At 38.3% G+C, this 14,173-nt stretch overlaps 1 protein-coding gene across 3 annotated transcripts in view; it reads left to right on the plus strand.

The window, feature by feature from the left end:
- The window catches only part of NEK7 (NIMA related kinase 7), a 57,839-nt gene extending 45,440 nt beyond the window's left edge, over nucleotides 1-12,399 (plus strand). For 2 of the 3 annotated variants that reach the window (XM_008630213.2, XM_017729720.1), the window contains one exon: nucleotides 4,679-12,399. In XM_008630213.2, coding sequence (XP_008628435.1) covers nucleotides 4,679-4,789 — 111 coding nt within the window. In that variant the 3' untranslated portion in view covers nucleotides 4,790-12,399. The remainder of the gene's footprint in view (nucleotides 1-4,678) is intronic. The other variant, XR_001860452.1, reaches the window with a different exon arrangement.
- Nucleotides 12,400-14,173: the final 1,774 nt, after the last annotated feature.

Genomic DNA, 14,173 nt, shown 5'->3' on the forward strand with positions numbered 1-14,173 from the left:
CCTGCCTGCAGGGCTACTTCGCTGCAGCTAAGTGTGAAGTTGGAGATGTGGATTCCCAGCCAAGGGGCAAATATCAAAGTCTGGCCCAGATAGAAGGTCTTAGAGTTTGGGTGGGGAAGAGACATTCCAGCTTTTCCTTATATCTGTATAGGTTTTTTGTTTTGCAAACCACATGCAAACCACAACGTGTTACTTCCTATTTATTTCAAAGCAGACATGTACTTCTGCACCTTGGATAAGCCAGTTTTCTGCAAAATACGTGTAAGTTATTTTAAAGATAATGAGAGAATCAGAGCTATTATAGGTATTAAGATAGGTAAGAAAACAGTTTCTTAAAAGAAGCCATCAGTTATGGAAACTGTAATGGGAATATTTTTTATGTTCTGCTCTGAAGACTTGTGTCTTCACTAAGGTACGTGGAAAACATACATTGACCATTTTTAGCTTGTATGAAAAAATACTGTGCTGGCATGAACTGTAAAAAAGAGAAACAAGTGTTATCTGTCATATTAGGATACTGTCCTAAATGTTTCACCTGTACTGGAAATATAGATGTCAAACCTTTAACCAGGTCAGAAGGACACTCAGTGAGCAGTAAAGATCAGGGCTCACTGAAGAGTAAAACCCACTTCATTTTTTATGAAAAAGAATTTTCTGAAACAAAAACTTCACGGAGTGTTGCTCTGTGCTTCCTCTAATATAGGAGTGTAAGTACTTTCATTATGAATTACAAGACAAGTACTTTTTCAAGAAAATTTTTTAAGTAAATTTTAGTGAGTTTTAAGTTGTGACATTTTTTCTAAGTTTTGAAACCTCTGTAGCAGTAACATGTTAGTAATTGTGTCACATCTGTGTCATCAGAGAACAGTGTGACAAAGATGCACCTTTAGATGGACAGATGGGTAATATTTTTAAAAACCTTTGATTAGAAATTCTAATAATCTGAGATGCATTTTCACAAACTATTGCTTCAGTGGTAGACAAGAGCCAAGATTTTCAAATGCTTGGTAACTTTGGATATCTCAATTTTTTAATATCCCTTAAAAACATCTGGTATTCAGAGTGAGTACTCAGCATTTACTGAAAGCTGTTCTGCTTTAGGGAATTCAAAGCTGGGGCTCTCTTGCCACCTCCAATCAATACTCTTAAAATCATGTCAGCTAATAGCAGTATCACATTGCTTTCATGATGAAGTTTTAAAATCTTCCCTTTGATTGAGGTGCATTTCTTCTAAAGTCCATTGCCAACCTCCAACCCAGATGTGAAAGCAGAGGGAGCCAGCAGGTCCACAGTGGTAGTGTTAGTTGCCAGCAGGTCTTGAGAAAAGCACTCAGAAAAGGCTTCAAGAAGGTCTTCTATTCAGAGTAAGAATGGTTTTGTGGGTGTTTTTTTTTATCCAAAATTCCCTATATGAAAATTTCTCTGTTTCAGCTGGCTAACAATGCAAAGCACTTGCCTGTAATATTTCTGTCTTTCCCCCCTCCTCCTGACTTGAGTGATAATTATTTATTTCATAGCTGAAAAACCTGCTAATGCTAAAGGAAGTATGTCCCACTGCTCCAGTGTCAGGCTAAGCTCCAGGCTAAAGACAGTCACTGTGCTAAGTGCACAGAGGAGGTTAAGAACAATAAGCAGACAAAGAAGTTTGCGGCTTGGGGATGCAACAGGAGGTCCCTCTGGCTCAGTCATGAGTCTGCTCTGCCTCTTGGCCAGTCTGTGCCAGGTAGTAAAAAATTATTTCTATCTCTAATGATAGTCTGATTTTAGAATCCCAGTGCCTCTTCCCGTGACACTGGTGAGCTTTTCTGATACACTGGAAATTTTATTGGTACTAGAGGGGCTGACAGATGGATTTCAGGTTTATTGACATGAATATTCCTGTAGGAGTAAAGGATTAGTGCTATCACCAAGTATTAGCTTCCAGTGTGGTCCCTCCCAGTTTCAGTCCTGAAAGAATGTCTTCCCGTGTAACTTTTAATCCTGTTTAGCAGAATTAGTTCACCTTCTTCCAAGGGTTTGCTGTTCAGTTACAAGGCTCAAGAGAGTGCAGCAATTTTGAAATTACTCAGCAATCTGCACTATTGTTGTGTAGTGTCCCAGGCATAGTCAGCTCAGCGTTCCTGCCTTACCTGTGAGATTCTGCACCTGCCAAGGAAGGAAGGGCACAGAGATACTGCAGTAACTGCAGTGACCACCAGTTAAAGAGGTCTGTGACAAGGCTTCTCAAGTGCTTCACAGGTCAATTTCTTGAAGATCTGTTTCTGCTGCTCTACAAACAGTAAAGTATTGATAAACAGCTAGTAAAAAAAGGAGAAAGAATACTCTTGCTTCCCCTCTGATGCTGACTTTGTAGATTTCAACCCTTCAAGGTCCTTTATGAAGACTATTCACTGTATGCAGTTCTGTTGAACAGATGGAAGTCTTCACAGAGAAAGATAAATGTACACATTCAGGATTAGATGTATTTTGCAGATAAATTACACCTGTATTCTCTTCACAAAATGTTTGCTTATTTGACTGTAATTTCAGGCTTGATGGTGTTGGATGTTCTTCAGTCTTCCCTGTTTTCTGTGCAGGCTGTTTGAAGTGTTGCATGGCAAGCTGCTCATCTCTGCTTATCCTGTGCCTCCTGCTTCCCCTGTGTCCCACCTGCTTCTTCTGCAGGCGATTGTTTTGCTTGCATGTTTGTATTACATGCTGGCAATTATTATTTCTTACAGTAGCTAATGATTTCCAGCATTCTATTCTTCAAATGTTTGGGATTTATTGCAGGCTAATAGTTTTTATTGTCACTGGCATTGTATTTTATTTATTGACTGCCAGAAGCAATATGATGGCTTTTATAACTCCATTAGTCAGAATATACTTAATGTATTTAAGATTCAATTAGCAAGTCTGGTACAGATTATTTTGATTTAATGTGTTTCTTTTCAATCCAGCAATCTGACCACTATCTTCAGAATTATCTCACTTTTAAATATTGAGCTTTTCTTGCTTTAAAATGGGATGTCTAATGGCATTGTTTTTTATATTGTTTAGTACAAAAAATCTGTACGTCATGTACAGTTTATCTGCAAGGGCGAATGGACAAAGCTTTATATAGTGGTATGCAGGGCTTCTTCCTTAACTTCAGGAATTCTTATTCCCATGCATTTAAATTAATCTTCTGAAAAGTGAAAGGAGTATAATTATAATTTAAAATCCTTCTTGTTCTTTTTATAAAAAGCAGGAAGGAATCTCTCCAATGGCAGGTTTGAAGAGGCAGCCTATGTTACTTTTGAATAATGAGGATGATGAGGTCGTTCTGTGTTAGTTGCAATAATGACAGATTCTTTTCAATAATCCTACCTAGTAGTACTGGCTGGGAGACAAAACCAAATTTGATATATTGCCGTAGAAGACTGGATCACAATGTGTTTGTTGGAGTGTCCTCCCCCTCCCTCCTCACCTGTCCCCAGTGCTATAAGGAGGTCCAGGAGGATTTGGCAAAGCTACTTTGGAAGATCTTCAGAGTTGGTTGTTTTTGCAAAGCATTGTAAACGTTTTAGTAAGTTGGTATGAAAGAGGTATGTTCCACATTGAAAAACGCTTAGGAGATGCACACAATTTAAAATAGATGCCCTATCAGAAGGTTATCCATACAATATATTAAGTTCTAATGTCATAAATTCTTAGGCATATCAGTGGAAGGAGAAAAGCCTGCAACTGTCTGTCAGTTTGTGAAGGCAAAGAAAAGTATCCAGGTGATGTGGAAGCTCTTTGTTGTTGATGCTGAATATGTGCATTAAGAACATCCAGTAGGTTATGGTGTTTCTGGAAACATGGGGTTTTCTGGTCATAGTGATTGGTTTTTACCAGGTAGAGGCTTTTGTGAGCATATTTGTTAATTATGTGCTTCTTTACATAAAGAACACTATAAACAATCTAATCCTAACATACTGGGATGTAGGCCAAAGCTTATTTATTCCAGTATCATGTCCTCAGCAGTGGACAAGTGGAGTAACAGGGCCAGCACAATGTGGTACTCCCCCAAAATACTTTCCCAGCTTCCAGTTTAATTTCAGATATTTCCTCAAGGGTGGAGTCCTTATAACAGATAGCCCTCAGTGGGTTTAATTTGTTCCGTGGCTGAATGAATATGTGTGTATTGGTAGCTCCTGGCAGCAGGAGGTTCTGGGGGTTAACTGTGTGTTAGATGGAGCACCACTGCCTTTTGTTTCTTGGCACCTGTCAGGCAGAAATGCCATTTATTGCTGGCTAACTCCTGTATCGGGACTGAATGAGCAAAGCAGCCCTCGTTTACCTTCGCTCTGTGCTCCTTTCAGTCTTCTGGGCTTTGCAGGCACAGCTCTCCAGAAACTGGGGGAAGTGTCTATAAATTATGTGGGATTGGACTAAATGCATGTCTAAAGTTGTATGTTGAAAGGATTAGAACTTGAACTTGCTCATCAGTTGTTCTGGACAGCAGTGCAAAATGTAGAAATGAGGGGAGTGTGTTGCATACATGTTTGCATAGAGCTGCGTGCAGTGTGTGAGCAGAGAGGGAGGGCTGCCTGTGTGCTTGTGCAGAGTCGCTGTTTGGCTAATTTATGCCCGTTGTATTAATTTGAATTTGATAATGCACAAATCCTGCTTGTAAGAAGGCCAACGCTCCTGTCATGTTCTCTCCCTCTCCTAGCTGCGACAATTAGTTAATATGTGCATCAACCCGGATCCGGAGAAGCGCCCAGACGTCACCTACGTGTACGATGTAGCGAAACGTATGCACGCACACACTGCCAGCAGCTAAGCAGCCTCAGAGCCGGAGCAAGGAGCAGCAACAACCAAGTGCTTTAAATAAATCATCCCACCTCTCCGTGTGTGGTACACAAATGTAATTATTTGAAGCCTACTGTTGTGCTTTGAATTGTAAACCAATCTATATACAAGCTTTGTTGTTTTCTGTTTATTCCTGGGTTTTGTATTTTTTACTAACTTGCAGTTGTACAACAGGTTTAAATATGTAAAGCTTAATTTTAAGATGCCATGAACTGCTGTTTCCATGTTATTGGGTTCAAGTATACTTCTGTAATAACAAAATTGTATTCAGCTGGGCCTCAGTTCTAAAACACAGTTGCACTTTTGCACATGATACAGATATTAGGCTTGTTATCAAGAAGCAAAATGTCTGGATCTCTCACCTTTTTAGTAATTTATGGAAAGTATGAATCAGCACAGTTTATTTTAATCTTTCTTCCAAAAGGAACATAATTATTACAGGAGCTTATTGTATTTTATATTGAATCGTAGTTCACAGTTCCTGCTGTAAGAGTAGACAAGTGATAGAATTAGTTCTCTGCTTGCCAAATGCAGTGGAAAAATAGTTTCAGGAAAAATTGTCATGATTAAATTTTTGTAACATCCCTTTTTGTTTTGTTATTCTCTCATAATACACATAAAACATTTGCTGGAGGTTTTCTGGAAAAATTTAAGGTGTTGATTCAGCAATCGGGTAGTTTTCAATAGACTTGTGCAGCACTGCCCTGGGGCAATGGGAGTCTGCATAGTTCAGTCTTAAAACCATGCAGATGCTTCTTGTAGCAAATAGGTTCTTTTGAGGCTTTCATTTGAGCAGGTCTGATTAAAAGATGTGAGCTTTAAGTTACAACTTCCCAACTGTTTGTGTATATGTCACTGTTTGTAGATTTTTGTGTTTAAAATAATTTGAGTGACCTTACAGTATATTTAAATTTTAATTTTTTTTTTCTAAATACAGAAATCTTTTGGCAAAGATATAATAGTCTAGTATAACACAGACTGTATTCTACGTAAAGATACGATTTTTGTATTCTGTATCCTGAGACTTAGTTTTATATTTAGCAGAAGTAAATTATGGCTTTTATGTTTAAGAGAAAGTTGCCACGCCTTAATTTGGGAAATAATTAATATACGCAAACTGTCTTACAGATACTTTATTAGTTGAAAAGGAAATGCTGAATATTTTTGTTATACCTTAGTGCCTTTTGGGATATGCTTATATAATATTTTCATTGTTAAGGAAGGAATGTGTCTTGTTTTTAAATGTGGTAAAAATGGAGAGTGAAATGAAATTTCTTGAGTTTCAAGACTGAACTTTTTTTACAGAACTGTCAAAACGTAATTATTATCAGTGATAGTAGCTAAGGAGCTGTTACTGTCAGTTAAGTCTTTTTCTTTATGTGAGTAAAAAGTTAGTTGAAATAAAAGCAGCAGTATGTACATACACATATAGGTTCTAGATGCAGTCACATCCCTGCATGCTCAGATTTTTTTTTTTTTGCTTGTTTGTTTTTCTGTGCAGCTATAATTTTTATTTGATATAAGTCTCAAAGAGTAAAAATCCATCTGTGGAGTTTGTGTTCAAGGCAGGTCAGGGTTGTTTTCAGTTTTGTATTTTTTAGAACTACAAATACTATGAAAATTGTGTTTGGTAAAAAAATGGGAGTTTCTAAATGGTGTATGTGCCAGATCACCAGCTTATCTTAATACATATTTTTTAAATTTTTGCTTCCAGATCCTGTAGGACAAATTCTATGAAACCGTAGTTTTCCTTCCCACTTCTGTGTGCACTTAATCTTATAGGACTTCAGTGGAACAATTTGTTGGAAAGAAGTATTTGAGAAACTTTGGTTTGTGTTTAGCAACCTCCATAGATTTGTTTTCATTTATTAAATGGTTATATAATTTAAAACATGATTGTTATATTCTATAAAAATGTTTCATATGTCATAGAATGAAATTTTTGTATTGGAAAAGGCAGCGCAATATTTGCTTGACTGCCAGAATTAGCTCTAAATATGCACAAGTACTCAATTTTTTTTCTGAAATGTGCTGGAACATTTAAAAATCACTGAAACACCCCCACAAACCCCATGCAGGCTGTTTGTATCTAATATTATGCATAAAGTATTGAATGTTTTCTGAAAGAAACTGCTGATAGAAATCCCTCCCCTGGAAGGGAATGTTGAGTAAAAGAATCATGAGTTAAGAGTTAGCAACTGAGCATACTTAAGCGTTTAAGTTTTTTTAGCAGTGTGAGGGTTTTTTTAGTATTTATGATTAAATCTTGTGCTGAGAAAAAGAAATAGTGGTTCCTGATTTAAAATCTGTGGAATGAATGGTGCAGATAACTCTGGTACCAAACTCTGTAATTAAAAAGCCAATATGGGTTAATAGAATTTGCGTACATATGTGGGGATTGTAGAATCTCTCCCTAAAGTAAAGTACCTGGTAACATACAAAAATGATATGTCTGTTATAACACTCCAGTGTATGCTGTGTGCTTATAAAATATTTTCTTTATAAACCACCATTCAATTTTTCCTATGTTGATGATGACATTTAGCACTATTTGTTTTAAGCTACGGCATTTTGTGTTTATTTGCTTTAAAGAGAACATGTTACATTTCTACCCCAAATGTACCCAAATGGCTCCTCCTTTTATTTCAGTAATGCTCCAGTATTAACTTGAGTCAGGAGTGAACTTTGTGCTTTACATTGCATAAAACCTCCTTTGTCTTGAAAGCTCCCCTGCTGTTCAGTAGTCCAGTAGAAATAAAACATACAGATATTAAATATAATGTAAAAATTATATTGCATCTATGATATTTTTTCAAACTTTTCCTTTTTAGAGAGAGAGAGAGATATTACAATAGATGCTACCTATCTTGTGGACAACTTACTGCTTCCAGTAGTTGATTCTAGGTGAGATTTCTTGACTGTAACAAAAGACAGTACATTAAAAAAAATTATTTTTGCATTATTTATTAAAGAATTATCTAAAATACTACATCCAATACATTGTGTGTTTTAAACTAAGATTTAAAACTAAATTTAAAATTATTTTCAAGCCATATGAGAAGATGTGATAAAGCATAAAAATAACAAAGAGCTCCCATTATGGCCCCGGTCCTGTGAGTTCTTGTTTATATTTAGGCTGGTTTTTCTGTAATTTCAGTAATTTTGAGTGAACCACATCTACACACACGAATAAACAGTAATCAGTAGGGCAGATAGAAATGATGTGCTCAGCTCACTTCTTGTACTCTCTGCATGTCACTGGTTTGGTAGCAGGGAATAATGTGGGTTTTTTCCCTGTTCTGTTGCACTCCTAATGATCCAGCTCCCAAATGTATGAGCAGGCAATAGAAGTGTGTTGTCTTTTTGTAATGAGCAGAAACTTTAAAAACATGCCAGTATAGCAGAAGATGAAATGCAGTATTAGAAGTGTCTGAGAAGGCTGGTGTTTTATTCATGCTCATGATTAAGAAAGCCGTAGAGTGAAATTCTTGACAGAGGCTTGGAAATGGAGAAGAACTTTTATGCCAGTGGTTCTCAGATACCTCTGAATGGGACCCAAAATTGCAGTGATGTTTGTTTGAAGCAATCTGTTTGCTTAATCTCTTCTCTTTGCTATTATGCAGAGTGGTGAGAATCTTAACAGCTGACTTGAATGCTGGTGAATGCTGCATTGGCTGTGTGAGCTGGTAGGAACAGGAGGTGATGTGAGGGAGAGTCAGTGAAGGCCTTCAGGTCTTGTTTTGTGAAGACATAAAGGTCTGGATGGCAGAGGTCAAATCACTGTTTTTCCATAAGTTTTAGTAGTGTTTAATAGTCTTTATCTACTTCAACAGTCAACATTTTCCCTACTCAGCTGTATCCCCACATTATCTAACCAGTGTCAGTGTTGGTCTTACGAGTTTCTGGTCTCTGGCTTGGTCTGGATGAGTAAATCTTTCTGGCAAGGAGGGAAATAGAGGTGCCAACCCTGCCTCGTGGGGTGCTACTTATGTTTCTGAACATGACTCAACTATAGATGTTTAGGGTTGTTTTTCAAACTTTATTCTGTTCTCTGAACCTTTATGCCCTTCTCTGGTGCTTTTAAAAAAAGTGTTTTCCATTCCTATTCACTGCTAAAGTTCTATGACTGCTGTTTTCTGCTTCTGCCTTGTCAGTCCTGTTGTTAGCCCTACCCTCTTCCTGATTTGAAGTCCTCTGTGTCTAGTTTTCCTAGTGGTCATTAGTTTGCATCTTTCTTTGTGACTTTGCTAAAATCAACCCATTTTTGTCTTCTCAAATTTTATCCCTCCCCATGGGCAAGCCCAGTTCTCCCCTGATCAGTACTTAACTCCATTGTTCTTCATTCTGTTTTTCCAGCCCAATGCCTGCGATTTCTCATTTTAGACGGATTTTCTCACTGCTTCAATCATTCCCATGACCTTGTCTTTACTAAATACTGTTCACTTTATTATCTCTCATTTCTAAATTCCCTTTCTCTGATCACTACCTGCTCTGTTTCAGCTTATCTGTCTTTCTCTCTCCTCTACCCTGTCACTCACTCCTTTTGGGATCTCCAGTCTATTAACCTTTTTGACTCCCTCATCTTCACCGCTGCCTCCTTCCTTCACTGGCCTCACTTCTTTTGACTCACTGGTCTCTATTTTTATCTGTCTGCTTCTCTGTACATGGTTTCTTTGGCTGCTTCTCACATTGCCCTGTCTCCATTCCTCCCTTCAGACATATTCTCTTGTAATTTCTTAATTTCCATTCCAGCCTTTCTGAATGTCTGAAGAGTGTGTCAGCACAACACAGCTTCAGATTCAGCTTTGCCTTACCTGCTTTAGTCCTCTCCCCAAATGGACTTTTTAACCACTTTTATCTCACCTTTTTTTTCTTTCCTTGTTGAGCTTGCTTGAAGATTTGCTGTTCATTTTAGTTCTCCATTCATTCTTGATACAAAATCTTCAATCCTGATTTTTTTGCCTGACAAGATCCTCTTCAAAGTTGTTTTTTATTCTCAGGATCTGTTTCTGAACTGCGCTTTTCTGTCCCTTAACTATACACGTTTTTCCATTTTTATTTCTGTATCTTTTATGCCTCATTCTTTTCCTTGAATTACTTCTTCCTTCACTAGCAACCAAGTTTCTCTTTCATCTGTCTTTAAGGGGGTGGCACCCATCATCCTCACTGTTTCTGGTTTTTAGTACTTTGCCCTTTTTTCCTCCCTCTCATCTAATTTCATTTTCCTGACCACCCTCTTGCCAGTTTGTTTTTGAATTTTTTTATGTTACACTTTATTTCAATGCCCCAAAAATCCAGTGCTTCTCCCCCCTAGTCCAGTTCTCCCATGGTCCTATCTCCAGATTATTCCTTTAGTATCCAGCCAGCCTCAGACCTGTTCAGATTCAAAGATATAATTTTTTATTTCTGACTCCCTCTCGACTATTTTCTAACATCTGTGACAATTTTACTTGCCTGTTTTCCAAGGCCACAACCTTTCTATCTCTGACACTTCTCCCATGCCTGCGTATCAAGTGTCTCAGAGTTAGATGTACCAGAATCCAGCCCTCTTCACTATCTGTTCTTTCTTATCTTTTATCTTCACTGATTTAACCTCTGTGTCATTTTGACTTCTTTTCTCCCTTCAAAGTACCAAAACTGACGGGACTAAACTGTCATTGGGCTTTCACTGTTTTGTGTGCTGAAGAAGGAACTCCACGAAATTACTACTTGTTTTGTGTTTTAAAGAGACCTGAATCCCACAAATCTGGTCTTATTTCAGTACTGTAGAGCTGGAATAGGTTGTTTCTCCAAGTACTTCGAAAGTCCTTGAATTTGGGCCTTGTGTTTTCTGTCATTTCAGATAAAGAGATGTTTCCCTTAATTGCTTTGTATTTCTGTGTGTAACTGTCTTGTCTTGTTCCTGCACGTACAGCTAACGGTTGTTTTCTTATGATAGCAACTTGATTTCAGTGCTTTTAATTATTGCTTGAAATAAGAACGTGACTAAGAGCTTCCCTGGCTGGACCCAGTGTTGGGCACAATGCTTCCCTCTGTTCCTGTGCCACCCAGACTCTCCAGGTGTAGGACTGAGCTCAGTACTCTGCTGCTTCTCTACCCGTGCTGCCCTAATACAAAGCCAAACCAAGCCTACCTCTGTGGTGGGTGCATGATCTGACTTCACACTTCCAGCAGGCTTTCAGAGGTGGAAGGTTGTGTGTTTGCAGAGATTCACTGTTGGTCAAATTGTCTGACCTTTGACTGTTCATAGTTATCCTCAGTTATGTTGAGATGGAGAAACAAAAATCTCTGTAAAACTGCGAAGTTTGGTGTTTTGGAACTGGGGGGTGTAGAGCTGAATGTCGGACTTGGTGTGGTTATACACACATTTATTGACTTTTTATTTGCACCAGAGTAATTATTTTGTTTTAGAGGATCAGTTGTTTGCTGGCACAAAAAAAATTTCTAGTACTTTTCAGGTTTTATATTTATTCCTTGTTGCTTGTTTGTATCACATTATGCAGCTAGTTCTTCTACTGCTTCCTCTGTGATGGGTGTAGGCCTTACATCGTTTGTCTAATTGCAATTTTCTGTCATACGGAATTAAAAATATGAAATTACAGGTACATTCAGTCTTTCCTGCTAGTTCCACTTGCTTTTCATTTAAACCCTAGCAATAGAAAGAGGTCTCAAGCAGGAAGATAAAACAGATGTTTTGGGGTTCCTTACTTCTTTGCCAGCTCCCAGCCCCTCGTTCTCTGGCTTCCCTGAGACACTTGCAGGGAATATAGCACTGCCAGTGTATCGAGGGCCAATAGAAACTTTCTCAGTGTGGACAGGAAATCTCCCAGTTCAAAATGACTAGAAATATATTTGGTATTGCTATACAGCAGGTAATTGCAAATGTGTAAAGAACAATTTAAAAAAATTTGCTGTTATGAAAAGAATTTTAAATCACACAAAGGCCTTTTGTTGTGGTGTTGGTGTTCTTCTGTACTCTCAATTTGCTGTTTGTTTCTTTGATTTCAGTCATGCTGGACTGTTGTAAAGATGATCATTAAAGATGAGTATTGTTTTTCTGTTGGGAGCGAGGAAAACAGGAGGCATTCACTGATTTGTTTGGATTTGGCTGCTGATTGTGCTTGAAGCAAATTTTATAATCATTCAGATTGGAAAGGACCTTGAGAGATGTCTCTAGTCCACCTTCCTGCTGAGAGCAGGGTCAGTGCTGAGTTCAGAGCAGAGCTTAGGGCTTCAGCAAGATTTAGGAAACCTGTGGGAAGGGCGCTTGTGCCGCTTCTGTGGGCAGCCTGCTCCAGTGCCTCACTGTAAACCTTGTTTGCCTTGCGTGCAGTCAGAAACTCCTCAGTTACAAGTTACGGGCCATTCTTTGTTCTTCTGCCACTCCTCAAATGTTCTTTATATTGCAGAAAAGGTAAGTCAAGTGTTGGGACAAAGAGAGAAGTTAGGATGTTTTATTTTTTGAAAACTTGTTGTTGCTAACAAATATGTTCGTGTAGTACTTCTGCACCCTGTATGACGTGTACACCGTATTCGTTTGCAACTCGAGTGTAAAATAAAACTTTTGGCAGTAAAACTTGATACAGAAGTTTTGTGGTGTTTATGGCCTGGATTTTCTCAATTGTTACCTTTCAAATCTGCTGTTTCCTGGCAGATAACAGTTGTGCCCACTGTGGTGAAGCAGGGAAGTTGGGATCCTGAACATAACTCAGTGCTTCTGTTCTCTAGAGCCTGCTTTGGGGAAGGGAGCTTATCACTGGGGATGGGATGGAAGGGAAGGAAGCCAACAGCTGTCAGATGACTGCTGGTTATGGGACTGCTACTTTAAACTCTCAAGTGTTGGTGGAAACTGAAATTTGAGGAGGAAAGTGAGTGGAGCAAGGCAGCTTTTAGAGCAGTAGGGTTTTTTCCTTAAGTTTTGCCCTGTATTAAATGAGAACTCAGAACTTGAAACTTCTGACAACAAACTTCTTGGGAGCAAATAAAGAATATGATAAATAGATTGTTTCAAATTTGTGAAATTCTTTGAGGAAACAATTTCTGCAAACCAAGAATAATTTCTTGATGTTATAAAATATCATTTAACAGTTATCAGTCTCTCATGGAGGGTGATGGTGGCTGTTTGTCATTCTTGTACTGGAGATTTTACAAGGCATGTGTTCAAAAGTTAGAAAAAATATAAAAGGATTGGCAAATGATTCAGAGTGTTTACTCTTGTGGGAGAATATTTGATGAGGTAATTTCATTTTGCAGGATTTGGTACGCATTTTTATCAACAATAATTTTTGTTCCTTACTCTGGAACAAGTAATAATTTTAGATTGTAATTTCTTCATAATGTGATGTGTTAGGAGTAAAATTCTTCCTGCTGTACTTTTCCTCACTGGAAAAGAGTTTCCCAGAGGTGTAGAAAGTGTAGTTGCATTTATTTCAACCTCCAAAGAACGATGTCTTGCTTGAGTCTGGTGTGAGCAGTTAAAATGCTGCTGCCTGTGGCTGGAAGGCAGCAGCACTGCCAGACAGACATAATACAGCTTTCTAAAAACTACCTTAAAATTTTTTATTGAGTTGGCAGGGAAGAAAGGGATCCTAAAATGTTGTTACAGAATGTTTTTAATGGTGTGGCCTCTGAGACAGGCTTTGGAAATATGGGGGCCTCCAGCTGCAGGATGCACTAGGCTGAATTCAAAGGAAAAGTTCTTTGTCCTTTCTCCTCTAGCTGAGATGTCTGTACTGCACGTTTGGGGCTGAACCACAGCCTGGCTGAAAAATCTTGCCTTCAGTGGGAGAATTTTTGTAGGTAGTTTGCATGGGACATCTGACAATAGTAAGTCAGTAATATAAAGAACCTTGTGCAGTTACCTCGTTTCCATAATTCAGTTGTTCCACGAGCTTACATGGATACAGAGATGACTTCAACTGCTCCATCCTTGTATAATAGAAACAGGACAAGGGTTCCCCTGTTTTGTGGTTGTATTTTCCTGTGGTGTGTTTTTTGTTGTTGATTGTTATTTTTTGGTGGCTTTTGTCTGTTTGCCAAACACTTCTCACCTTAGAAGGTTAATAAAAATTGTTCCATATATGTGAAATTGATATACATTTACACACACATAAGCAAGGTTTACAAAACACTGCATTCTTCTTTACAGCAAACCTTTGTAAGTGGATCTGTAGTCACACAGCTGCACTTGCTGTTGGCTGCCCTGGGCTGTCACACTGCACCGTTGTGGATGTGAACATGTTTTCTTTGTTCAAATCTAAGGACTGATCCTAGGAACATAAAATGCAAGGTGTACACCTTTAACAAAAAATTCCTCATACTGCAAAATGAGGCAATTACTTGGCTTTTCCAGAAC

Source organism: Corvus brachyrhynchos, unplaced genomic scaffold (assembly GCF_000691975.1).
Source record: "Corvus brachyrhynchos isolate BGI_N302 unplaced genomic scaffold, ASM69197v1 scaffold101, whole genome shotgun sequence".
Classification (NCBI taxonomy): Eukaryota; Metazoa; Chordata; class Aves; order Passeriformes; family Corvidae; genus Corvus; species Corvus brachyrhynchos.